This window comes from Sus scrofa, chromosome 7, assembly GCF_054392235.1.
Source record: "Sus scrofa isolate SSC_HxYL_T2T_F1_AM1 chromosome 7, Sscrofa_HxYL_maternal_Yorkshire_Landrace_v2.0, whole genome shotgun sequence".
Classification (NCBI taxonomy): domain Eukaryota; kingdom Metazoa; phylum Chordata; class Mammalia; order Artiodactyla; family Suidae; genus Sus; species Sus scrofa.
Genome location: NC_139389.1, coordinates 94,124,344 through 94,148,973, shown reverse-complemented (window position 1 = coordinate 94,148,973; position 24,630 = coordinate 94,124,344). Strand labels below are relative to the sequence as shown.

Here is a 24,630-nt window from a genome sequence, read left to right as displayed (position 1 = left end):
AAATCACAAAAGAGTATATGCCTTTCCTTAGTTATCACTGTTAGCCATTTTTTTTTTTCCAGTGCCGCACCCACGGCATATGGAGGTTCCCAGGCTAGGGGTCTAATCAGAGCTACAGCTGCCAGCCTACGCCAGAGCCACAGCAACACCAGATACAAGCCACATCTGTGACCTACACCACGGCAATGCCAAATCCTTAACCCACTGAGCAAGTCCAGGGATCGAACCTGCAACTTCACGGTTCCTAGTTGGATTTGTTTCTGCTGCGCCACAACGGGAACTCCACTGTTAGCCATTTAATCCTATTCTACTTTCTCTACCTAAATTTGCAATTATCTCTCATAATTGTATTTTACCACGGAATTAGATGATGATTAGGTCACAGGGACTGGGTTTAGAACAGGAAAACAGCGAGCACACTCTCTTTTTTGCTTTCCAAAGCAAAATTCTCAGGGAGAGAAATATCTCCAAGTAAAGAACACACATTTTGTGAAATATTAAATGGGAGCTTCTAAGAAGCCTTCAGACCCTTGTTAAAATATCATCAAATTTCTCCATTGACCAGCTGTCCATTGTATTTGTCCATTGCCTTGAACTTAAAAACAGATACATTATTGATACAATTTTGTTTAAGCTAAAGAAACATCTTGTGATGGGGATTTGTTTTCTGAGTAGGAATATTAAAGAGTTGGGGCCTAAAGGTGTATGTCTATTTTAAAAAGAAATTTTCTGATTGCAGATAACTTCTCAATTTGATTTAGTGTCGAACGATAGTGATGGGGTTGATAAGTGAGCATTCATCGGTAATTCATCTTGTGCTGGTAGAAATTTACAGCAAAGCAGTGCTTTCCCAACAGTGACAAGCCCTATTAATCTTCTTCAGACACATTTCAATAGGTGTTCCCATCTGTGGCCAACATCTAAACACTCTGGCATCACTGGCGACTTGAAGACACCTTCATTTCAAGTTACACTAGTGAAAATGTGATACTAGATTGTACTCTATTTTTTAACCTAATTCTCTCTCTTCATTCAATTAGCCTTTCTTGCCTGGATTTTCTGCTCATGTGTAACGTCATTTCCAAGGGAGAGCTCTCAAAAGATTTGGTTTCTTAAAGATGCACAATCTCCCCCCAAGGTTAACAACCAACAACTTTGTTTGTTTGTTTGTTTACAATTTAAAATTGCATAGATTCCAGATCTGACAGTCACTGGCCTCTCATTGCATATGTCCTTAGAAAGGAGAATCTGCTCCAATACAGCTGCCTGGGCATTGAGAGGCCTTAGGAAAAGAAAAAGGCTAGAAAACCCATTGTGTTCATATTCAGAATGCAATTTATTATCCTGAACTATGATGCTTAATTTCAGTGCAGGGGAATGCTGGGAAAAGGAGAAGCAATTAGGAAAACAGAAAAAGTGAAAAAGAAACCCAGTGTTCAAAGAGCCGCATGTACTCAACATAGTCAGTCTATAGGATAAAACCCCTCTCCCATTCCTTTGCATCTGCTGGAGGACCTCCCATTAAAGAAAGACAATAATCATTTTACGGATAGATTATTTCACTTAAATTGCCTTTATCTACAAGCAACATGCTCTATGTGGCTGCAAGGTTAGTCTACGTGAAAAATGTAGAGAGGGTGTTTGATTTTTGGATTGCACCTAAGTGCTTTTTTGGTGCCATTTCTCCTCATAATGGATTTGATCTTGCAAGGAAAGTGGATTTGAACAGCATTTTTCTTGTGCACTTCAGAAATCATTCAAAAGAGAGAACTCTCTAACACATTCTTACTTTGGAAAGGTTAAATATACCTGCATAATGAATGGATTGTTTTTAACTTTATCGAACTTTTTTATGTAAGATCTGAAATACGTGTGTGTCGCTAGTTTGAGTATGTATAGGTATATATGTATATATACATATGTATGTGTGTGTGTATAAGATATTCATTCTCAAGAAGATCCCCCTCCCACATAAATATTTTTCACAATGATCATTTGAGTTTGTTATAGATCTCAAAAACTTCATCGTAGGTGGCAAGTTTAAATGCGCTACATTAATAACTTGTTATCCAAGACAAATTAAGTCCTTATGTGTCAAAAAGCACTCAGCACTGGATTATCTACAAGACAAGTATTTATTGAATAAATGTAGAGTCCAATTTCATTTTAATGTGACTGACTGTACATTTCAGCTTCTTAGGCAGATAAAAACACTCTGACCTATAACTGTGTTGCAACATTACACCTAACTTGTCTATTTCTATTATTGTCTCCTAACTTAGAATATGGAAAGAAGGCTTTTTTTCTTTTTTTGTCTTTTTTCTTTTCTTTTTTTTTTTTTTTTTTTTTTTTTTGGTTGTTGTTCTGAAGAGCAAGGGGAGAGGTAGAAAAACGGCTGGCATTCAGCCTAAAGAGAAATCATTGAAACAAATTAATCCTATGCCGTTTAAATTGACATGGTAATCCATCATCAGAGAAGGCAAACTCTGAAAGCAATCTAGAATCTGCCCTGCTCCTTCACTGGCCCTGGAGGCACAAAGACAGATAGTAAAGGAAGGAGGGAGGAAATCATAAAAGTTAGGAATGCCTTAGAAAATAATAAAATTGGTTATATCAGCTCTCACTGTCCTGCCTCTGAAAACTTTCTTTGGAAAAGAGAGGTTAACTTTCAACAGTTGCTTTCCAAAGTTTACTTCTAAGTGGTAGGTCATATGCAGTGAAGCTCAGAGAATCTGCCTCCTTGAGGCTGCCAGGCTGCTGACTAGAGTCTAACCACTGCCTGCTGAGTCTAAAAAGTGGACCAACTGGGAGCTTGGGTGAGACCCATAGTTACACAGAAACTTTCCCTAAAGTGGTAAGGGGCTTCTTATGAAGGAGTTAGGATCGGGTTTGTTTGGGGGTTTTGTTGTTGTTTTGATTTTTTTGGTGGAGGAGAGTGGGAAGGAATCTTCTTTTTTCCCTCCTATAATTATCCCGTTTTGCATCCAATGAAACAGTATATTATTGTAATTTTTGAAGTAAAACTTTTGCAATATCCCTAAACACGGAGGCAAGCCTGTCAATTATCTGTGCCTCTTCTTTTGGAGGCTTATTTTTTCAAAATTTCCTTCACTTCAAAAAGCCTGTGAGATATGTTGTTAAAACTTGCTCAAAATTCAAAAATTACATAGCAAACTGAAGTGTCCCATCTGGGTAGATAATTAAGATAAAAAAGCCTTATAAAGAGCTCCATTATAAAAAAACAATGTTCCTGTATTTCCAACACACTGAATTCCAAGGGTTTTTTGTTGTTGTTCCTCTTTAGCTTATATATGTGAAGATGTTTTCTTTTTTTGTTGTTTGTTTTTTGGGGGGAGGGGATAGTGTAGTACCTCACCTACTCATTATTGTCTAGACATACAAATTTGAACACAGAAATGAGTATTATTTTTCCAATTTAGTAATGCATTAGCCATAAAGGCAAGACAATTCAAAAATATTTTTAATATTGAAAGTCCACTAACAATAGATCACGTGTGAAGACAAAAACCCAGATACCTTAGTGCCAAAAGAAAGTAGGCAAAAGGACACAAATATAAACCATACCCAAGAGCTGCCCTATTTAAATTTATCTAGGATAGAATTTCTTCTAGTTTATTAAGAAATTTTTATATGTACCTGAAACTTCAGAATAAACATCACACCTTTTCCCTAGAATTTTTATTCACTGTTTTTTAAGGGGGTGATAATTCTTGCTTATTGACTAATGGTTTTTCAAGTATTTACACATAAAAGACAAATTAGAGGCATTTCCAAGGTAAATGGAAAGAGAGCTAAAGGCTCTTATATAAAATATTCATCCACAGCCAAACTAATTGCAATTTTAAGAGTTGTTAGGAAAGAATAGGTTTAGGTGTTTGTACATATGTTTGTTCTTAAAAGAACATGGAAATTTAAATTGTAGCTCTTCAATACCTGCATTGCACTTTCTGAGAAAGATCTGATGCTTTTGAATTTGTTTTCAATGCATAAACAATGCAGATTTCAACACAAAAGAATATGATTTTAAAAGCTGCTAAATTAGGCAAAATCATATGAGAAAAGTCAGTGAGTAAATAAGCATAAATCTTGGGGTTATGAAGAAAAATATTTTTAAATGTTTTTATTCCCCATCCCCCCTCTTAAATTTCACTTCTTTCTATTTTCATGGCAATATGGCACCAAAGTATATACAAAATGAAAATTTACCATACAACTTTTGGAGTCAATAAATAAGTTATTAACATGCATCCTGCAAAGAAACAAGATTGCCTAAATTTTTAACTTCTCTCTGACATGGGATGTGACGTGGTCCTGTCAAGAAATACCCAGTGTGACATTTTTCAGAGAAGTTAATATTCTCTTCCTTCTACATTTTCACTTTTGCTTTAAACTATTTTAAGTGATATCATCTCAGTCAATTTACTTCAGTCAAACACATTGTAATCCCTTCAGTAAGTTGATTAATTTATTATAAATTGTAATGGCCAGGTGGGAAAGGTAACTTTCTCTATCCTGTATTCAAAATAAAATGATCAGTGTAAATTTTACTTAAACATTACACTTCGTAAAGCTGATACTCCCTACAGTCAGAAAAACTGAATATTATGTTAAACAGCCTCCTCTTTATTTTGCACAGAAGTTTATTTTAATGTGTACCTTCAACATTTCAAAAAACCATCCCTTTAAGAGGAGAAATGCAGTTGGTAATTAATTAATTATATTTTCTAAATTCATACATTGTATTTTTTTCTATTATGGCAGTATGTCTGTCTTTGTCCATTTGTTTAGTTCTCTAATTATAGGCTTTATATTGAAACTGGGGTTTTTCAGTCTTCTAAAAACCAGTGGAATGGAAATTAGCCCTTAAATTATTTTCTCCTGAAATTCACCTTGAGTTTGTGGCTAAAGGAAATTAAACAAGATAAATCCCTTTTGTTGTTCTGTTTGTATTTTCTTTAAGTACACTGATGCAGCTAATTAACAATATTGATTTATCTGGAAATTTGCCTTACTAACACCTTCAGATTTAAATGACTGGCACTTGATACTATTTGATTAATGCTTTCTTTTTGACATACCAAAAATGAACTGTCATTTTAAAGATGTCATTACCAGCCCCTAAAGAGAAAAAATACAGAAAGAGACAACCTTTCCTCACTCTGTCCACTTCTAAATAAGAACCAATGTCCACATAGCTTTAGATGTCTTTAAAACTTTCTCAGCAGGAGTTGCCTTGCAATATAATATTAAAAGCATGTACAGCCCACCTCAGATTGGTTAAATGGGCAACAAGCCCCTTATGCTATCATGTCTAGCTAGAGACAATTCACTTTTAATTCTTCAATTCATCGAAAAGTAAAATAAATAGAGTAGCAAATTGTTGAATTTTAAAATAAATATACTGGGCAAAAGGCACTCACCTTTGTTTAAAAGCCCTGCCAAAGCTACCAAACTGAAAATGTTTTCACTTTGAAGTATCTTTCTATGACTCTGCAGAGCACAACTTCACCAATACTAAGTTGCTTCAGCTTGTATTTCAACAATAGTGATTCCAAGGAACTCATTCAAAACTCTTCTTTGCACTGTTTTTTGCCAGAGCCTCAGCATGTACACATGAGTGATAACCTCCATCTAGTGCTTGAGTGTATAAACCTTTGATCCATGAGAGAACTTCTACCACCATAAGAAGATATGCACACTCATGTGCATATACCTTTGTGCACTATTACATAACCACTTATTAAAATGCCACCAGGGTGAAACCAGCAGAATGCATTTTCTTAATCTCATCCAAATTTTATGGCTATAACTTGGCTACTGACAAGATTCTAAATTAGCTTTAACTTAAATGAAAGAAGGTAAAACATGTATTAGGATTTGGATTTTTTTTAATCCCCCTTCCATAATAATCAATTGTTGTATACATGTTAGAATTATTTTTAAAGTGAACTGGGTGGTCAGGTAAATAGAAGAAAATATTTCACTACATTGTGCTTTCTTATTCCCTAAGAATTCTCATCTCCGTGGATTGAGCTGCCTTGATGGATGAGACTCTAGTCTCTCTGAATGGAAACCCGCTTTCCTAGGCAGGGTGGGGGTGGGGGAGGACCAGTGTGAGAGAGAGAGAGAGAGAGAGAGAGAGCGAGAGAGCTCTAAAATCCTTACAAATAGAGTGGATTTACCTTGCCTCCTTCTCCGCTCCCTCCTTCCCTTCCTTCCTTCCCTCCCTCCTTCCTCCCCTCCTTCCTTCGCTTCAGCCCCTTTGGTACATTAGTGTAGTTAACCTTCGCTCTGGCCGAGACCAAGAAGGGTTAATGGAGACCCGGCTCCTGACAGCCTCCAGATCTGCAATGCTCTCCAGCCTCTACCGCAGGAATTAGAGGATTACCCTGGAAGGAATTCGAGGCACCAATCGCCTCGCACCTGAACACATCACTCCAATTCATTTGGGATTCATATATTAAAAAAAAAAAAAAAAAAAACTCCCTTCTGGAAAACGGTTAATTGGATCTGCACTTATATTTCCTGTTGCACCGAGAAGACAAGTAGGGCAGCCTGAACTGAATTCTTCAAGCTGCCAAGGAAATTGAGCAATTTGGGGAGAGGGGAAATTAAATAAATAAATAAATAAATAAATAAATAAATAAATAAATAAATAAATAAGCAAGCAAGCAAGCAAGAAAGCAAGCAAGCTATCAGTTTCTTCAGGAAAAGCAGATCTTTTTAGGAAAAGGTCAAAAACGAGAAAGGGAAGGAGAAAACGAAAAAGATTCTTCCTTTTTCTCACCTTCCGCCCCCTCGTTTCCCCCGAAATTAGTGCCTTCTTGATTATGTGCAGCTGTTACAAACCTCAAGGTTGGTTCCTGGTAGCGAGCGAGCCTCCCGCTTCCAGAACTGAAAAGTCATTTTTGCGCCAGGACTTTGCTGCTTGAGTTTGGGAAGAAGATTTTGCTCTCCTTCCCTGCAAACTGCCCCCAAAGCCTTTCTAACTTCAGCGAGCCCCGCAAGCCTTTGTGCCTCCACCGTTTAAGTTCCTGCAGCCAGCCTTGGGGCCACAGACGAATTCCCTAGCTAAGAGTGTGGCTTGAGACCCTCAAAGCTGATTTCCTGCCCAGGAGAGGATGGAGACGTCCTGAGGACGTCGTTGGTGTGTGTCACCCTGCTTCTGCCTTCCTCCTCGGCCTCAGACTTCCACCTGCCCAGGAGCCCCGAACCTGGAATCCACTCGCCCTGCGGTCCGTAGCGGTTCCGCCACCCGGCGGCCGCCCTTGACACTGGGTGGGAGGGAGAGGCAGCTGGCGGGGCTGGGCCGCTGAGTCCTCTTTAGAAACGCTAGGGGAGATGCGGGGCAGAGATTCAGCTAGGAGAAAGTTCGGGGATGCTGCGGGGCACGGCATGGGGGAAATGCAACCCATTTGGGCCACACGGTTTCTCCAGGAGGCTGTCTGGAGAACCCGCCCTGTGGGGGAACCTGCCAGCATCCCTGCGCCGGGCCTGAGATTCCCCTCCTCGAGCCACATGACCACTGCCACTCGCGACCTGGAGCCCGAGGCGCCCAAGCCCTCGGTCCCGCGGCGGCCGGCGCAGCTCTCACCCGGCGCCGGCCCCGCCAAGCCGGGCCGCGGCGGACTCCCTGCGGCTGGCTGCGCCCTCGAGTCTCGAGTCTCCCGTCGAGGAGTGAGGCACTCGGGCCTGCGTCCGGGAGATCCCAGGAGGTGGTCAGGCCGCTCCCCTCGAGGCTCGCACCCGCCTCTCAGCCTTGCCAAATCCCTGAAAGTCCTGGTCCCCTTCGTCACCCCAGGGGCTTCTAATCACTCGGTATCGATTTCCCTAACTCTTTTCATCCCGTTGAAGACACATCTTAAAACACTCCAGCCCGGAGTGTGCTCTGGGCTTTATCCACACTAATAAAATGATTTACCCTTCTCTCTGCGCTCTCCTCACAGAGGAAAATCGTTCGAGCCCCGGCTATTTGTGTGTGATCAGTAAATATTTAGTGCGGTGACATCCTCAGCTAGGCTTCTGATCGATTCGGGGCCCACCGGGAGGTGCGCATGGCCCGGGCGGGGCAGAGCCGAGCCCGCGGAGGGGGCTCCTCCCGCCCTCGCCGCTGGCTGCTGATTTACGGCCTCTGAAACCAGCAAAGGGGGGCGAAAGCGCGCCGGGAAAATTGGCTTTTCAACCTTTTTACTTTTGACATTCAGCCACCTCCCCAGGCTCTAATTCTCGCCCCTACAGCCCCCTCTCGACCCGGTACCAAGGGCGCCCTGTGCGCCCCGCAAGCCCTTCCTGCTGCAGAGCGCTGCGCTCGCGCCCCCGCGGCCCAGGGACCACCTATCACAGCCCTGCGCCGCGACGCGGGGAGGCCCAGGTCCCTGCCCTGGGGGTCGTCGCCTTCGGGGTGGGATGCACTCTGCCCGCCCACACCTCAGAGGGCGGGGATGGGGGGAGTGGAGAAACCCAGAGCTGTGGTAGCGAAAGAGGAGCCACTGTCCTCGCTACCTTTACGCCGACCCTCGGTCTTTACCCCACTTCGGTGGCTGGTCCTCGACGCCCCTCGGGCCGGATGGCGTCGGGTGGGAACTTTCCTCGCCGAGAACTCCCGTTTCCTTAAAAGCGAAAAAACGCTTAGCTTGGAGGAGTTGGAAGGGGGCCTCCAACCCTGATCTTGGCTGCCAGAGGGCTGCAGCCTAGGCAGTGGCAGTGGCCGTGGCCGCTCCCCCCTGGCCCTCCTGGGCTCACACTTTTTCCTTATTTTCAGGGCTGGGCCCTGGACCCAGACATCAAGCAACGGGCCCCACACGGTATAAGGCACAGCATGGTCTTGCTCCCTCCTAAGGTGCCCCACCAATACGGGATGCTACCTCCTCCAGGTAGAAGGATGTGGGGGATACTAACCCCCTGAACTCCATCTCTCTCCGGCCGGGGGCGCGGGCCTGAAAGACTCCAATACTGATGCCCACCTGTTAGCGGGCCTGATCCCCTCTCACCTGAGGCCCAGGCTTCTCCAATTCCCCTGGGACCCAGGGAGAGAGGTGAACGACCTCTCTGGTCCTAGCAGCCCTCCCCAACGCTATGACACTCTCCTTTGTCCCACGCGTGATTTTCTAAACCGCCTTATCTACAGACTATATCTTTATACTAATGCATACTTAATTGGTCTGTCTTGACTGTCCATATAAAACAATTTAATTAGGGTGCTTTCTTGCTTTGGAGAGCAAAGAAAAAAATCTGCCCAGTGCTTATTGTATTTAGCACCAATACAGGCAGAAAATGTAGCACAAGTTTTTGGTTGAAAGAGCACCTCTGTGCCCATTGAAGGGCGTTGATCCGAAAAGACAGAAAGGACAAGTAAAATCGATTTGAAGCGACCCTCTCTGTCCCTTTCACACCATTCAGAAACTCCATTCCTTCTAAGACAAAGACCAGCGCCTTGGGAATTCTCAGGGGAAAAGAGGACTCCAGTCCCACAAGCCTAAGGCACTTTTAAAAAATCCTCGATATTGCACTTAAAACCTGCTCTTGGTTCCGTGTCCCCCGCATGCAGGTTTCACCAAAGGCACCCCCTCCGAAGCGTCAGTCAGTATGACTGACATCCCCCTTCTCTTCCTCTCCCTCGGCCTTCTGGCCTGACCAGACCAGCCTTTTAGGGTTAGTGCAGCCCTCACCTTTGACCCTCAAGATCGAAGTGGCTGCTACACTGCAGAGTGCAGAACTACAACGCAGGCCAAAGTTAAAACAAAACAAAACAGAAAAATATTTCTCTACTCCCAAAGCCAGGGAAATCAATTCTGGTTCAGCTGTCTGAGGCACCTTACCCAATAACACCTGCACCCTTAACTTTCCTTTTTTTTTTTTTTTTTTTTTTTCTTCTTTTGCAATGAACTGCCCTAGCCACTCTAAAGGAGGGGACTTGGGTTGTCAGGGCTGCATTGCTGGGTTGTAGTGCCTTGTCCTCCATTAGGAACCTGAACGCCAGGTTATCCGATGGGCACCCTGGCTGGGGAAGGCGGTCATCGATCAGACCCGGCAGGAGAGGGAGGGAGAGAAGAGAGGAGGGCCAGGAAGGGGAGGGGAGAGGCTGGGCTGTGCTCACCTTCACCTGCCCTGAGCCTGGCCCCCCTGTTCAACCATCCCTCGACCTTCTGCTGGGGTTAAAAGGGGCGGGGGCGAAAGGGAGGGGGCACCCCCAGTTACACAAGTGGCCTCCTTCTATAAGAGAATGAGTTCATCACCTCCCCAGAGGAGCCTCACCATCCATCCACTCAGTGTAACTGATGAGACAAACCGCAAGGAAAAACTTCTGTAGCCCATATTTATGGTATTAATGAATAGTTAAAAAAGATTTACACTTCTTATGATCAATATTCTGAGTTATTTCCCTCAAAGTATATAATTACAGTGTCTTCAGAGTTTTCATCATTGTTTGAGGTGGCAAAACCATTTGTAATTTTCATTAGCCAGTAAACATGTAATTAACATTCAGCACTGTGTTTAACTTAATTCCTGTTTAAGACAAGGACAAGAAGCAGCCGAGGAGCGTTAGTTCCATTTGTCAAGTCTGACATACATCTTACCATAACAGTTTCCTAAAATAAAAGATCCGTGTTTCCCCATTATTCTTCTCTTAAAACAAAACAAAACAAAAAAAAATCCATTAGTTAAAACTGTATTAAACTGCGAGGGGCAGAATAGTTTATTCTCAATTTTTGCTAGTTACTGTATTCCTGCTTCCATTCTTCATTTTGGGAGGTGGATGAAGAGAGAGGATAAAGTAAGCATTCATTATCTGAAGACATGGAATGGGGAACCCCTCCCCCCAAAAAGAAATAGGTTTCCTCTTCAGGAAAGTTCTAGAAGAGGGACTGGGAAAGGGGGGGCATGAATCTGTAGGGGAGAGGGAAAAATCATTTGGTGGTGAGGGGGTACCTGAGTTAAAAGTAGAAAATGAGGATTCCAATGGGTTCCTAGGAAAAATGTTGCCCTCCTGTTTCAAGTTCTATCTTTGATCCAGGGTGAGGGGAGCCTGCCTGCCAGTCTGTTAGGCTGCTGTTCCCCCCCCTCCTCTCCCACCTCTGTTTTTTTCCAACTTGCTTTAGGATTAGCCTCCATCCCTCTCGACCCCAAACAGTGGAATTTGGCTGTGCCTTGGGTCGTCTTTGCTCTGCAATATCGCCTATAGTTGTTGGCGGTTTTCTGCTGAGGCTGAGCGGTTTGCTCCAGCCTCCGACTAAACTCATTAAGTTGGGAGATTTTTTTCAATTGGACGGGTGTTTTTAAAGTCTCGTCTTTCCAGCCCCAAACAAGGTGTAACAACGCACTCTTCCTTCTAAGGAATGAGATGAGAGACAAGGATCACTCCAGACATCTCCTACCTACGGTTTGGGGTTTTTTTTCTTAAAGGCGAGGCTTGCATTCCTCAGCAGCTATGTACAAAGCTCCCTGAAACCTCGTCTCTCTAAAGTTACTGTGCTGGGCTTTCCAAGGCTGAGAGCGCCTAATACATGGGGAAGCACTTCCTTGAGGTGGAAGATCTCTCCCTTCACCTTTCCTCTTTTTCCCTGCAGGCTAGTGCCTACTTTTTATCAGTTTGCACAATCGCTTAGATAAACACCGAGGAGGAGATTCTCTTTAATTATCAAAGACACATCTTTTCAGGGGGCAAACAAAGCGTTTATTTCACCCGCCAAACTAAAGGAGAGTTATTCCAGTTTAGAAGGAAGATGCAAGCGGTTTGGGACCTTGAACAAGGCAAATATGGTTTTGGTATGTTTACTTACAGTATTTTTTTTCTCTCTCTCTCTCCTTTCTCACTTTTCTCCTTGTGCTGTGTGGGGTTGGGGATGACTTGGGGTTTTTCAAAAAATCGGATTGCTAACATGTATGAAATGCCTAGCATTGTGGTTTAAGGGGTTCGGGGAAGGGGGGGACAGTCAATTCAATGCATTGCCATATTTTATTACATGTGTGTGGTAGGAGAGTGGTGGAGGGGGGAAGAGGGGAAAAATACAATTGCAAAGCTGCCAAAATATGATTAAACCGAAGCGTAAAGACCGCCGTGCCTCCCATCTCCTCGTCCTGTCTCCTCAAACTCATTTCCTTCGATAGAGCAAACTAAAAAACAGTCCTATAAGCGTGTTTTTCCAAGCAATAGACGACTCGGTTTTCTATCAAAGGAGCTGCTAGGCTCGCACTAAGTGTCAGAATTTACTGTTCGATTTGCCTCTGCGCTGCATTTTGCAACCTTGTGCAACTGACATCCAGCCAGGCAGGGAGAGAGAAAAGCTCTGCCCGGCGCCCTCGGCCGCGGCTCGGGGGAGGCGAGCGCTCGGTTAAGCTAGGAGGAGAATCGCAACGAGAAGGGTACTCACCATCGGGCGGGGTGGTGGAGCTGGCGTGCGGATTTCAGGCAAACGTGTACCTTTTTGCTGTCTATTACAACCGCTTCGGGCTGACTTAAGCAATTCTGTGCTCTGTCCAGAACGTTCAAGGAACGGTTCCTCATTTTTAAAAAGCCAGCGAGAGAGACGACAGAGACAGAGAAAGAAAAAAAGAGAGGAGGGGGTGAGGGGGACGCACATAAACCCAGTTCAGGAAAAAAAAAAAAAAAAAAATCATCACCTCTCCGCCAAGTGACTCGGGAAACGCAGAGGTGGCGAGATCCGAGTCCGGTCCAACCAAGCCAGGGCCAATTAATTTTAAATCCTGAAGAATTATTCAGATTAAAATGTACAGAAGTTTCATTCTGCTATGCCTACGTGAGCCCAAAGTCGTTTCCCTTTAAGAGCTCTTTTCTTTTAAAGTTGAATTTTAGGCAGCGAGGACTCTTACACTAGGGGGCAGACAGATACTGTACTTGCTCCAATCTTAAGCAATTTTTTCCCTCCCAGCATATGCTCTGATTTAGCACTGTAAATTTTTCAGAGGACCCAACTCTGACAGCCCCTGGTGATTTTCAAAGTACCACAAGCCAGTGGTTAAAAATTGCATTGACTTGGAAGTTCAGAGAGACACAATGGAAGCCCCTTTCCCTATTCACGGAGCTCCAGTGTGGTGGAAGAGAAAAACACACACGGACTAGATTGAGGGGAAGGAGGGATTCAATGAATCCTGGTGGACAGAACTGGTTTCTACTGAGTTCAGAGTTAAACTCAGCATTTTCTGGGGTATGCATTCATATTGTGATTTAATTTGTGGAGAATTACAGCCATCAGGCCACTTTCTGCAAGAAAATCATATTCCTGGGTGGGTTTTTTTTTTCCCCCACAGTAAGGCAAATGTTTTTCCAACTTTCTCCAGCCAAATTAAAGCTTGCCATTCTTCTCATTAAAATAAATTTACATCTGCTATAAAAGACGGGGCTGGATTTTTTCTAAACTATAAGAACATATTGATATTTATCTTTTAGCCTTAGAGCTGTTTTATTCAAGAGAAATGAGCATTTCTTAAGAAGACATTTTCAAATAGTTTACCTTTCTTTTTTCTTCTTGTATACAGTAAAATTAACTACAAATGAGATGGTTATCTTTGTTTTGTTTTTTGGCTTTTTAATTGTTCCGCCATAACTGAATGAGTCCTAAAACACTGAGTAAAACACCTCTGACTTCATGGCAGCCCTGTAGTTCTGTGCCTATCAGCTCCAGATCTGTAGGAGATGGTTGGGAAATCCTTCACTTTAAATCTGAGGCCATCAGAGCGTACTTCAAATACCAAAAAAATCTCTAAGTGGACCAAGGAAGCTCTTCCTCCTCCAAATTTCCCAACTCCATGTTTGTAAAAGATGATTTTGCCATGAAAGTGTCTGCATTCAAGCAGCAAGTTTAGGATTTCCCTATAGTCAATTATTCTTATCTTCTATGAAATTGAGATGAGGATACCCATTAGATTTCCTATCTCAACCCCAGCCCTACCACATCTCTCCTGAGTTTGCCCCTCATCTAACATTCGTATCATTAGGCAATTCCTCAAATTATAGAGATTGAAAAGAAAAGGGGGAAAAAAACCCTTCTCTGAAATGATTTCTTTTCCATCTTTCTCTTCCTCTTTAGGAGAAAGTTATATTGTGTCTCTAATCAACCTGAAATTTGCTGCCTGGCAAATTTGCTCTGTGGCAATCTCATTACAATACCAGGTCCATGATAGTTTAGTGTCTATCCATTATAGGTGTTTAAAAAAAAAAACTTTCAAATCATCCCAGCACATGCAGCTTTGGTGAAATAGGTGATTTCAGCGAAGAAAGGGTGAGGGCTAAAAAGGTTTCAAGAATGACGCATAAGGAGGATCTTTCCTTCCCTAAAAACTAGCTCCTATCTGCCTACACTTCTCTTAGCTCCTACCTTATATTCTGCCTATGTGTGTAAAAGGTATTGAATGCAAAGTACAATCTACACATGTCAATTATATGTATGATTTATTTTTAATCCTTCAACTCGTCGATTTTTAAAACTATCAAGGATGCTTTCCTGTGGTAATTAATTTACCCTTTACATGTGTTCATGTTTCCTGAAGTTCAGTGTGTGTTTTGTGTAAAATATATTAATTGTTCATAAACCTGTTGGCTTACCAGTCTATAGTTTTTTTCTTGATGCAAAGAGTGTATGATGGAGTCACAATTTTTGTACTAGAAATGTTGAAAAATCGTAATCCACTAACTGGTCACAGTAGCACAGAAAGGTTACTGCATTGGAATATAGTGTGTTCTGGGGGATGGGGAGAATTCTATAAGTTTGATGTTTAAAACCAAGTGCTCTGGAAGTCAGAGGCACAACCAGCTTGATGATTTTAGCACACTGAACAGAATGGCACAGTCAATGAAGTTGTTCTCATTGCAGTAAATCCCTTGAGGTAGAATATGGCTTGTGCACGGTTCCTGGTTCCTGTGAGCTAAACTTGGTGTTATTCCCAATTTGGGGCAGAATCTCTGGGTGTGTTTTAATGACTGTATGAATGCCTAAAAGGAACTTGAGGAGCAATGAAGTCGTACTCAACTGTTCTATGACCTAGAAGCATAATCGTTGAAGTCTTTGTCTGTGTACATTGACAAATGTGCATCTGATACATGTGCGCTTACATGTGTGTACAGAGGGTATGTACTGGAGATGCTGGGAGGCTGCCTCTGCAGCGGGCTAAAAGGTCTTTACTACTGGTGGTGAGAGGATGCTGGCTTGCAAGTTAGCTAAAGCTAACGAGAGAGGATAAAGTTAAGGCAAACTGATTTTAATTGTGTCACGACAATGAGATGAAGTCTATTTGTGCTTCTCAGCATCCGAGATCCTTTATTTGAGCAATTAAATTGTCAGGCCACTTACCTGTGAAATGTTAACCCTACAAGGAAAAGAGCCACCGAACGGCTCTTTTTCTCTAAAAAAGAAAAATAAATAGCCACCAAACCAAGCAAGTGATCACAGTTGATTAAGGGAAGGATCTACCATCACCCGGATTTGACCAAATCTTTCGTTTGGAAAATGCCTTGTAAGCTGGGTTCGAGGCACCTTCCCATCCCCGCCCACTAACCCTCTGCAAAGAAACCGGGGAACTTTTCTCTTTCTCTGGCACTGTGGGCACAAAGATGCGCCGGGAGTCCCGGGTGGTGCGCGAGCGGTCGATTTCGTGGCATTGCCAAGTTGAGAGACGCGAAGTCCTCAATTCCATCCAAAGCCTCTTGCGGAGCCTTTAAGAGGCGTTTTGTGTGCGCGCCCCGCGCTCCTCTCCCCGCTGGGGCGGAAACCTCGGGTGCCGGGTGCGGAGAGAGCGGTGGCCGTGCGCCCGGGGCCCAGCGTGGGCCCATCCCCCGCTTGGCGGCGGCGGCGGCACGGCTGCCCCTTCGTCGCCCCCCCTTCGCCCCCCTCGCGCTCCGCGCCACGGCCGCGACACCGCTCGCGCTAGGACCAGGCTGAGCCCGCGGCCGCCATGGCGGGGCCGCCGCGCTCCGGCCAATGACGGCGAGGGGGCGGCGCGCGCGCGCCTGGCCAGGCCAACCCCGGCTGCTGCCTTATAAGGCGCGCCGTCGCCATGGCAACGTGCGCTAAGTTGCAGCAGTCGTGTCAAAGTTCACTATATAGAGAGCTCAGTGAGCTGATCGCGGAGAAGCCACTTCTGCCAGCCCCGGCGCCTATAAATCGCATTCCCTCCCGCGCCCCCCTTTTTAGCATATTTGATCACTTTGATTCTCTGTTCTTTTCTCTCCGCGGTGTGTGTGTGCGTGCGCGCGTGTGTGTTTTCTTCTCCTCCTCCTCCTCTCCCCGAGTTGCCTTCTTTCTCCCGGTGCCGTGCTGCCTTTTTTTCCCCTCTTTCATTCTTTCTCTCCGTCTTTTTCTCCCCCCTCTGCGCACGAAGGATGTGCTTCTAGGTGGTGATCTGCCCTCCTCTCTCTCTTTTATCATTTCTCCCCCGCCGCCGGCGAGTTGACTCTTTCCCTATGTGTGTGAGGCGGCGGCGGCAGCAGCAGCAGCAGCGGCTCCGGCGGCGGCAGCAGCGGCAGCAGCGGCTTCAGCGGCGGCGGCGGCGCTAGACGCGGCGGCTCCGGGCCCGACCCGGCGGTTTCGGCGGCGGCGGCGGCTCCAGCAGCGGCGGCGGCCCAAGCGGCCCGCAGGGAGCGGCGAGCGGCCTCTATCCGGCGAAAGCGGGCGGCGGCGGCCGGAGCGAGCGAGGCGCGCGCCGGGCGCCTGGGGCAGGCGGCGGCAGCGGCCCAGCGCCAGGACGACGCCGCGCAGCGCCCGACGCGGACCACTTTCATGCTGATTCCCCCGGACCCGGGCAGCGCTCCGGCCACTCCGCGGGCCGCCGGCCTCCGCCCCGGCCTGCCCGGCTCTCTGGGCGCGCCCGTGACCGGCGCCTCTGCTCTCCTAGTCCTCCTGATTTCGATGGCTTTCCTGAATGGCTGACTGTGGGCTGCCCTGGACTTGGCCCCCGGACAGTCGCCTCTCCTCCTCCTCTTCCTCCTCCTCTTCCTCCTCCTACTCCAACTCCTCGGCTGCACACCAGCTCTGAGAGCGAGAGAGTGAACGAGAGAGGGAGGGAGAGAGTGAGAGCGAGGGAGATCTTTGGAGAGATTTTTTTTTTTTTTTTTTTTTTTTTTTTGCCTCCAACTTCTGTCTTGAAGCCAGACAATCGACTTGCAGCTCTCCCTCCCCTCCCTCTCTCTCCACTTTCTGCTCCCACTTGCTCTCCCCCGGCCCCATCCCCTCCCCTCCCGGCGGAAAGCCCCCCGAAAGCAACAAAGCTGAGCCGAGGGAAACAAACAAAACAAATACACCGGGCCAGACAAGCAATCGACAAAACTTTGCAAAAGCAGAAACAAAAAAGGAAAAACTAACCAACCTCAACCAACCAGCCCCCGAGCCATCCGGGGCGCCCTCCCGCGCCCTCTCGCACCCTTGCACACACAAAAGGCGGCGCGCCGGAGCCCGAAACCCGGGAGCCGCCGCCGCCCGCAGCCAGGGGAGCAGGAAGTCCGGACGCGGCCCCCATAGATATGGCAATGGTAGTCAGCACGTGGCGCGACCCCCAGGACGAGGTGCCCGGCTCTCAGGGCAGCCAGGCCTCGCAGGCGCCGCCCGTGCCCGGCCCGCCGCCTGGCGCCCCGCACACGCCACAGACGCCCGGCCAAGGGGGCCCGGCCAGCACGCCGGCCCAGACGGCGGCCGGCGGCCAGGGCGGCCCTGGCGGTCCGGGTGGCGACAAGCAGCAGCAGCAGCAGCACATCGAGTGCGTGGTGTGCGGGGACAAGTCGAGCGGCAAGCACTACGGCCAGTTCACGTGCGAAGGCTGCAAGAGCTTCTTCAAGCGCAGCGTGCGGAGGAACCTGAGCTACACGTGCCGCGCCAACCGGAACTGTCCCATCGACCAGCACCATCGCAACCAGTGCCAGTACTGCCGCCTCAAAAAGTGCCTCAAAGTGGGCATGAGACGGGAAGGTATCGGCCTCTCATTTCTACCCCCCTCGCCTGGGGTCCCGGGGCCCTGGGTGCGTTTGGCTAGCCTGCTCTGGGTAAGGACACAGAAGCCCCAAGCTCTTCTCTTCGTATTGCAGCTGAAAGGGGTTTCATACTAGAAGCAAGTTCTGCACTGGAATCCAGCCCCCCAAATCCGCATGCTTTGGCTGATTGATTTCCTCCTCTACTCTCTCTTCGGGCTGTTTTCATTTTCTTTGCATTGATTGCCAGTTCATTCGAGTTCGCCCTTCTGCAAGGGATGGGGTGGTGTTTGTTGTTGTTGTTTTAAAGCTGGTTTACTCCTCTCTTTTCTCTCAGTTTCTCTCTGTCCTTGTTTTTCCTGCATGTTCGACATATGTCCCTCCTCTCTACCCCTCTCCCCAGCCCCCACCCTCTTAAAAAAAAAAAAAAGCACCCTGAGATTGTACTTTTGTGCTGGAGGTTCAAATTACAAATGGCAATTTTATGCACTTCGCCGTATTAACGCTGCCGCCTGGGCAGCGCTCATGTGACCCTCCGTGGATTAACATTCTGCTAAAAAAAAAAAAAAAATACCTATGTTTTGTTTTTTTCCTTTCACTTTTGAAAGGAGGAGAGCGCGATAGGGAGTAGGGGAAGGGTGGGCCAGGGGCCCTGGGCGGCTGCTTTCGCTCTGCGCGAGTTGGGTCTTTGTGATATGAAATTCGCCGAGAGCCGCGAGCCCTGCTCGGCCAATGGCGCGCCGGGCGCGGGCTCCGGGTTGGGGCGAGCAAACGCCGGGGTTTCTTTGTGTTTCTGCGAGAGCGACTCTCCCCGTCCGGCGTCAGATAACAGCTCGTGCCCGAGCCTGGCCGGCTTCACCCGGCCCTCCCGGGCCCTCCTCGGGCTGCGCCGGCGCCGGCCGCCCGCTCCCCGCCTCTCCCCGGCGTCCTCCTGCCTCGGCCGGCCTGTCTCTCCGCCCTCTCCCTCCGTCTGTCTTCCTCTGAGCACACTGGTTAGGCTGCCGCCAGACCTCGGCTCTCCGCTCGTCTCTCACCGGGGGTTGCCCGCGGGGCTGGGGCTGAGGCGGCGGGATTTGGGGGAGAGCGATTTCGGGGTGGCCAAAAGCCGTCCCGGGTGAACCCTGATGTCTTGCAAAAGCGTCTCACCCTCCCCCCAGCTTCGCCCCTCCCGCTCCCTCATCTCCAATCAATAAAAAATATCAGCTGTTTAGCAGTAAAGAAGAAAGATGCCCCCAGAATGCTCCATTCCGCCCACCGTGCCGAGGACCCCGAGGCAGAGTGGTCAATTCTGGGTCCTCGGCCGCCCAGCTCGGAGCGGGCCTCCGAGGCAAGTGCGCCGCCCTGGCCGCCACAGCTTGCCTGGGGTGGTGATTTGAGGGGAGTGCTGCCGGGCTCCCGGCGACTCCCAGGTCTGTGCCCCTAATGAGCTGGTGAGAGGGGCAGGCCTGCCTGTTCCTGGGCGGCGCAGGGTCTGGGTCAGGTGGGGGTCGGGCTGGGGCAGACCGTGCCGGGGGAGCAGGGGGGCAGAAGCTGGTCATTAACTGCGGAGTGTCTCCTTTCCTCCCCGCAGCGGTGCAGAGGGGCAGGATGCCGCCCACCCAGCCGACCCATGGGCAGTTTGCGCTGACCAACGGGGACCCTCTCAACTGCCACTCGTACCTGTCGGGATATATTTCTCTGCTGCTGCGCGCCGAGCCCTATCCCACGTCACGCTTCGGCAGCCAGTGCATGCAGCCCAACAACATCATGGGCATCGAGAACATTTGCGAACTGGCCGCTCGGATGCTCTTCAGCGCCGTCGAGTGGGCCCGGAACATCCCCTTCTTCCCTGACCTGCAGATCACCGACCAGGTGGCCCTGCTTCGCCTCACCTGGAGCGAGCTGTTCGTGCTGAACGCAGCACAGTGCTCCATGCCCCTCCACGTCGCCCCGCTCCTGGCCGCCGCCGGCCTACACGCCTCGCCCATGTCCGCCGACCGGGTGGTCGCCTTTATGGACCACATACGGATCTTCCAAGAGCAAGTGGAGAAGCTTAAAGCGCTGCACGTCGACTCCGCCGAGTACAGCTGCCTCAAGGCCATAGTCCTGTTCACCTCAGGTAGGAAGGAGCCCTGCCCTGTCACGCTCAAGGGCTCCAAGCTCAGATTTAGGGCCTAAATTCTTGGGAGCCCCCAGAGCCAGCCCAGTCTTCCCCTTAAAAAGCCAAACTGTTGAGTGCAACTTAGAATGGGAACTTTTGCACAGTTGCTGGGCCCCAGCAGGCCTGTCCTGGGGAGAGGAGAGGAAGGCTGGGCTGCAGGAAGAATGCTTCAGAAACAGACTCACAAATTGGGCCATGGGGAAGCCTCTCAGACTTGTTCCCCTCCTGCCAGACTAGGATGCATGCTCCTTTTCCCTCCCTTGGCCCAGAGGGAAAAACTGAGCCTGTGGAATCTCCTCTTCTTTGCGGCTTTCTCTGTCACTTTGGCTGAGCCTCTAGGAGATGCCCCTAGGCACTGGAGCAGTCCTGGTATCACCCTGCAGGGACAAACTTTCCCCTGCAGGGGAAAGTTTTCTTGCTAACTCAGTAGGAGTTGGAGCTCCAGGCAAATCCAACCTGAGGGCAGCTATTTTCAAAATCATATTTTTATTAAAACAATGCAGATTGCCAGAAAAGGGGAAAGAGCTGTCAGGAAGGGGCAAGAGGAAGAAAGGGGCCATCATAACTCTTCAGAATGTCTGCCGAGGGTTGAAGACACTGGCCTCTTGCTTCCCTGCCCAGGCAAACACTTAAAGCAATTTTCAAAGAACCCAAAGTGTATGCCAGCTTTAGCTGGATATGAATGTTGCTGGCGATATAAAACTATCATTGACCCGCATTACGAAATCTAATTAGCTTGCAGGTAGTTTAACCTGTGTGAGTAATAGATCTAATATTAATTAACTCTTGGGGCCAAATGATTTTTGAAGGTGTCTGGCTTTCCACTTTGGGCCACACCTGAGCCTTTTGGCTGCCCCCAGGCTGAGTTCAGCAGAGCCCAGGTGGGTGGAAATCACCCCTTTCACATTCTTGTCCTAAGTTGTCAGCTGATCCCTTTGTCAGGCTGAGAGGCAAGGCAGTTCCCAGTTCAGGATAACAAATATTTGGACCTTGGTAGGGCTTGGAACCTAGTCACCCATTTCAGTTTTTGCAGCTTGTAATCAGGACACTAGGAGAGCTGTGTAGTTCTCGTGGCAGACAAAAAGATCCACAGTCTCTTCCTTATTGTTCAAAAGGATTTCTGGGGAACCCAAGTCATTAGAACCTATTGCAGGATTTGAGCCCTAAACCCTCTGTCTTTTATACATTGCTGCTCTGCACAAACCAGCCCCCTCACTGCCACCCCAAATTCTGTCTTTGAAAGTCCTTAAGTAATCAATTAAAGGGCAGTGTCTGGACAAGGAAGAACTGTATGCAGAGGCTTGGACCTGGATTATTTTTCTCAAGGGACCTGTCATAACTAGAATGTTTGCCTGGTGCGAATATACTGGCAGGATTTTCCCTTACCCCACAGACAACCCTCACCCTGTCCCACAACCTGACACCCAGCCCAGGTTCTCAGACCACTGGGGTGGTGGTTAATTTCTTGATATCATTGTTAGCTCTTAGACTTACCCTTGGTCTTTCAAGGAAAAGAAATGCTTGATACTGTCCTAACAGTTTAATTTATTACTATTTGCAAAGTGTAGAGGCCTGTGTAGAGAATGCAAATCGCCTCACAAAGAGATAAACGTTCCTGTTATCTGATTCAGAGGGAGACAGTCCAATGTAAAGGGAAGGAGTCCTATGTAGACAGATCTTTTCATTCCTGATCATAGGCACCTATGCATTCTATAGACATGCACAGTCCCAGGTCCACACATAGGAGATTGCATGTGTGTTCTGGTTCTTAGGGTGGACGTGGTGGCAGCTGTTTTTGAATATCTGTTTTAAGGATTCACAATATGCATGTGTTAGCTCCAGTCTTGCCTGGGGAGCCCCCAAAGGTCAGGTCACAACCTGCACCGCCTTCACTGAGAAGCCTCTCATTTCAAAGGCACTTATTGTATTTTCACGTATCCGAAAAAGAAAAGTGTTTTCCTGAAGATAACAGGGAGGGGGTTTCTTCTTGGAGGGACCTGGGTCTTAAAAAAAAATAAAATAAAGGAGTGGGAGGTAGGAGAAAAAGGGAGAGAGAAGAAAAGGAGGGAAAAGAAACAGCTCAAATGAACAGAGAGATCACAGTTTGCATGGCTGCCCTTCAATAGGCTAAACTGACAAGATCAGTTTTAAAGGGCCACTTAAATCAGTTTCAAAGACTGGAGAAAAATGAGTCGCCCTCTTTGGGGAGAATCTGAGGCTGGGTCGTGGGCGCCATTACTCAGGGCTGGGCTAGGTTGTTGCCCCCCCCCACTATATAATTATAAGCCAAACTATTATTTACAGAGGAGGAGGGGGTGGAGCCCTGGCAGTTTTAGTTTCATCTGTTTGTCTGTCTGTTTACTGACTCCAGCCAGATTCACCCAATGCACTTTGCTTGGGCCTCCCAGTGACCAAGTCTGAGGATTGGGACAGGGAAAGTCTGCAGTGCACTGAGCTGTGTTTTATTTTACGGCAAATACCTCAGGACTATCTCATGAGCTTCCTTACCCCCATCCCACCCCCAAGTTTTCAGTACAGAGGCATTTGCTCCAACTCTGGTTGGGGCAGTTTGACAGAGCCCTGTACACACACCTCATGTGACCCATTTCCAACCTCTTAATCTGATGACTGAATTCTTCGTCTTCTTCTTCTTTTTTTTTTTTTTTTTTTTTAACTTTCTTCCAGATGCCTGTGGTCTCTCTGATGTAGCCCATGTGGAAAGCTTGCAGGAAAAGTCCCAGTGTGCTTTGGAAGAATACGTTAGGAGCCAGTACCCCAACCAACCAACGCGATTCGGAAAGCTTTTGCTTCGCCTCCCTTCCCTCCGCACGGTCTCCTCCTCAGTCATAGAGCAATTGTTTTTCGTCCGTTTGGTAGGTAAAACCCCCATCGAAACCCTCATCCGGGATATGTTACTGTCCGGCAGCAGTTTTAACTGGCCGTATATGGCAATTCAATAAATAAATAAATCAAAATGAGAAGGGGGAGTGAAACAGAGAGAAAGAAAAGGCAAAAGACTGGTTTGTTTGCTTAAATTCCTTCTGTTAAGAAAGGATATAAAAGGATGTTACAAGTTTGCTAAAAGAAGAGAGGGGAAGAATTTAATGGACTGTGAATTTCCAAAAAAAAAAGACTGTCAAATGAACTTTTACAGAATGCATTAAAAAAAAAAAAACTCCTGTGTCGGTCAGAACAACTTGCTACTTATCATTTTTGTATAAAAAGGAAATTAGTCTTTTTCTTTTTTTGGTAAATTTTTGAAAAATATTGCTAAAAGTGCATTTAAGGAGATTGGGAGAAAATTAGCAGAATGGAGAGAGTAAGTCTTTTTTTTTTTTCCAAATTATTAATTGTCCTGTGTCTATGTACCTCTAGCTGTTCTTTTTTTGTACTTTTCTGGTTCCAAACCAGTTTATTCTGTGGTTCTATAATAAGTTTTGATATAATCTTGGCTTCTTAAAAACTGTGTATCCTTAAAATATATGTTCTGCAAGAATTAAAACTGAGTCCATGAAAATATCATAGGAAGACATAAAACTTTAAAAGGCAACTCAAAGATGATGGAAACGCACTTACAAGTGGTGACCAAAAATTTTAGGTGAAGTTGAGCACTCTAATTTGAGAACTGGAGGAACCACATACAACACTTAACTCCCCTTACCCTGCCCCCCCCCAAAAAAAATAGACACCATGACAAACCTAGCTTTTTAAAAATATTTTAAGAAAGAGAAATGAACTGTGGAATTTATTGGCAGCCAAGGAATGTGTCCAAGACACATGCTGAGGTTTTGAATAAAAAGTGAACTTTTGTAATTTGAATTGGGTCCCGCTTAGTTCTTGAATTGTTATGAAAATCCTATATCTGTTTGTATATTTGCAAACCCTTTGTATTATAATTGTTGATATTTTCCCTTTTTAAAAAATACCATTGAAATCAGCATGACAAAATAACACTGTTGGCACTTATAGGTAACGTGATTGATTCAGTATCTTAGAGTTTACAGTTTGTGTTTTAAAAAAACTGAAGGTTTTTTTTTTTAAGTGCAACATTTCTGTATACTGTAAAAGTTATAATAACTGAACTGTTTGGTCGAGTCTTTGTGTGTTATATTCCAAGGAAAATTGAAAGTATTCAGAAATTAAAATATTATTTGATATCTGAAACCTGTTTGGCTGTCCCCACTCACTGTCTTTCCATGGAGAAGCCCCTGTGAGCTCTCGCTAAGCTGGGCCTGGGGCTCTATTTGTTTACTCCCCTTAGCCAGTTTGTTCAAAGGTAGACTAGTGTATTTGCCTGTTTAATTTGGGTGTGTGTGTTGGGGGGAGCTGAAGTTAATGGTTTATCTATGGTTTAGGAAGTGCCATACGGTTATAGTAAACCACCCCCCATTCACCTAATCCTTCTTTTAATTAAAAATGGATTTTCCAGGAAAAAAAAGGCCCTTATATTTGTCACACTTAAGTGCCTGCTTAGGGAAGGTATTGTGAAAAGTATTAGAAATCTTGAGATCAGTATCTATTTTATGATCAGGAAAAAATACTGTTTTGTACATTT

General features: G+C 46.5%; 1 protein-coding gene, 1 long non-coding RNA gene and 1 pseudogene across 35 annotated transcripts in view; 2 read left to right on the top strand and 1 right to left on the bottom strand.

Annotated features, from left to right (window-relative positions):
- Positions 1-12,803, bottom strand: part of LOC102160410 (uncharacterized) — a 164,867-nt gene extending 152,064 nt beyond the window's left edge. For 16 of the 33 annotated variants that reach the window (XR_014809273.1, XR_014809284.1, XR_014809279.1 and 13 more), the window contains exon 1: positions 12,393-12,538. This is a non-coding gene — a long non-coding RNA (uncharacterized LOC102160410). Of the gene's footprint in view, positions 1-12,392 lie in introns of all 33 variants that reach the window. The other 17 variants (XR_014809285.1, XR_014809287.1, XR_014809280.1 and 14 more) reach the window with 3 other exon arrangements.
- Positions 6,852-7,949, top strand: LOC146401779 (uncharacterized; annotated as a pseudogene).
- On the top strand, positions 11,482-24,239 carry NR2F2 (nuclear receptor subfamily 2 group F member 2). Of its 2 annotated transcripts, none has more exon segments than NM_001190253.1 (3): positions 11,482-11,787; positions 19,506-20,033; positions 22,761-24,239. In NM_001190253.1, coding segments are annotated over 3 exon segments (846 nt in total). In that variant the 5' UTR covers positions 11,482-11,744; the 3' UTR covers positions 23,036-24,239.
- The last annotated feature ends 391 nt before the right edge of the window (positions 24,240-24,630 follow it).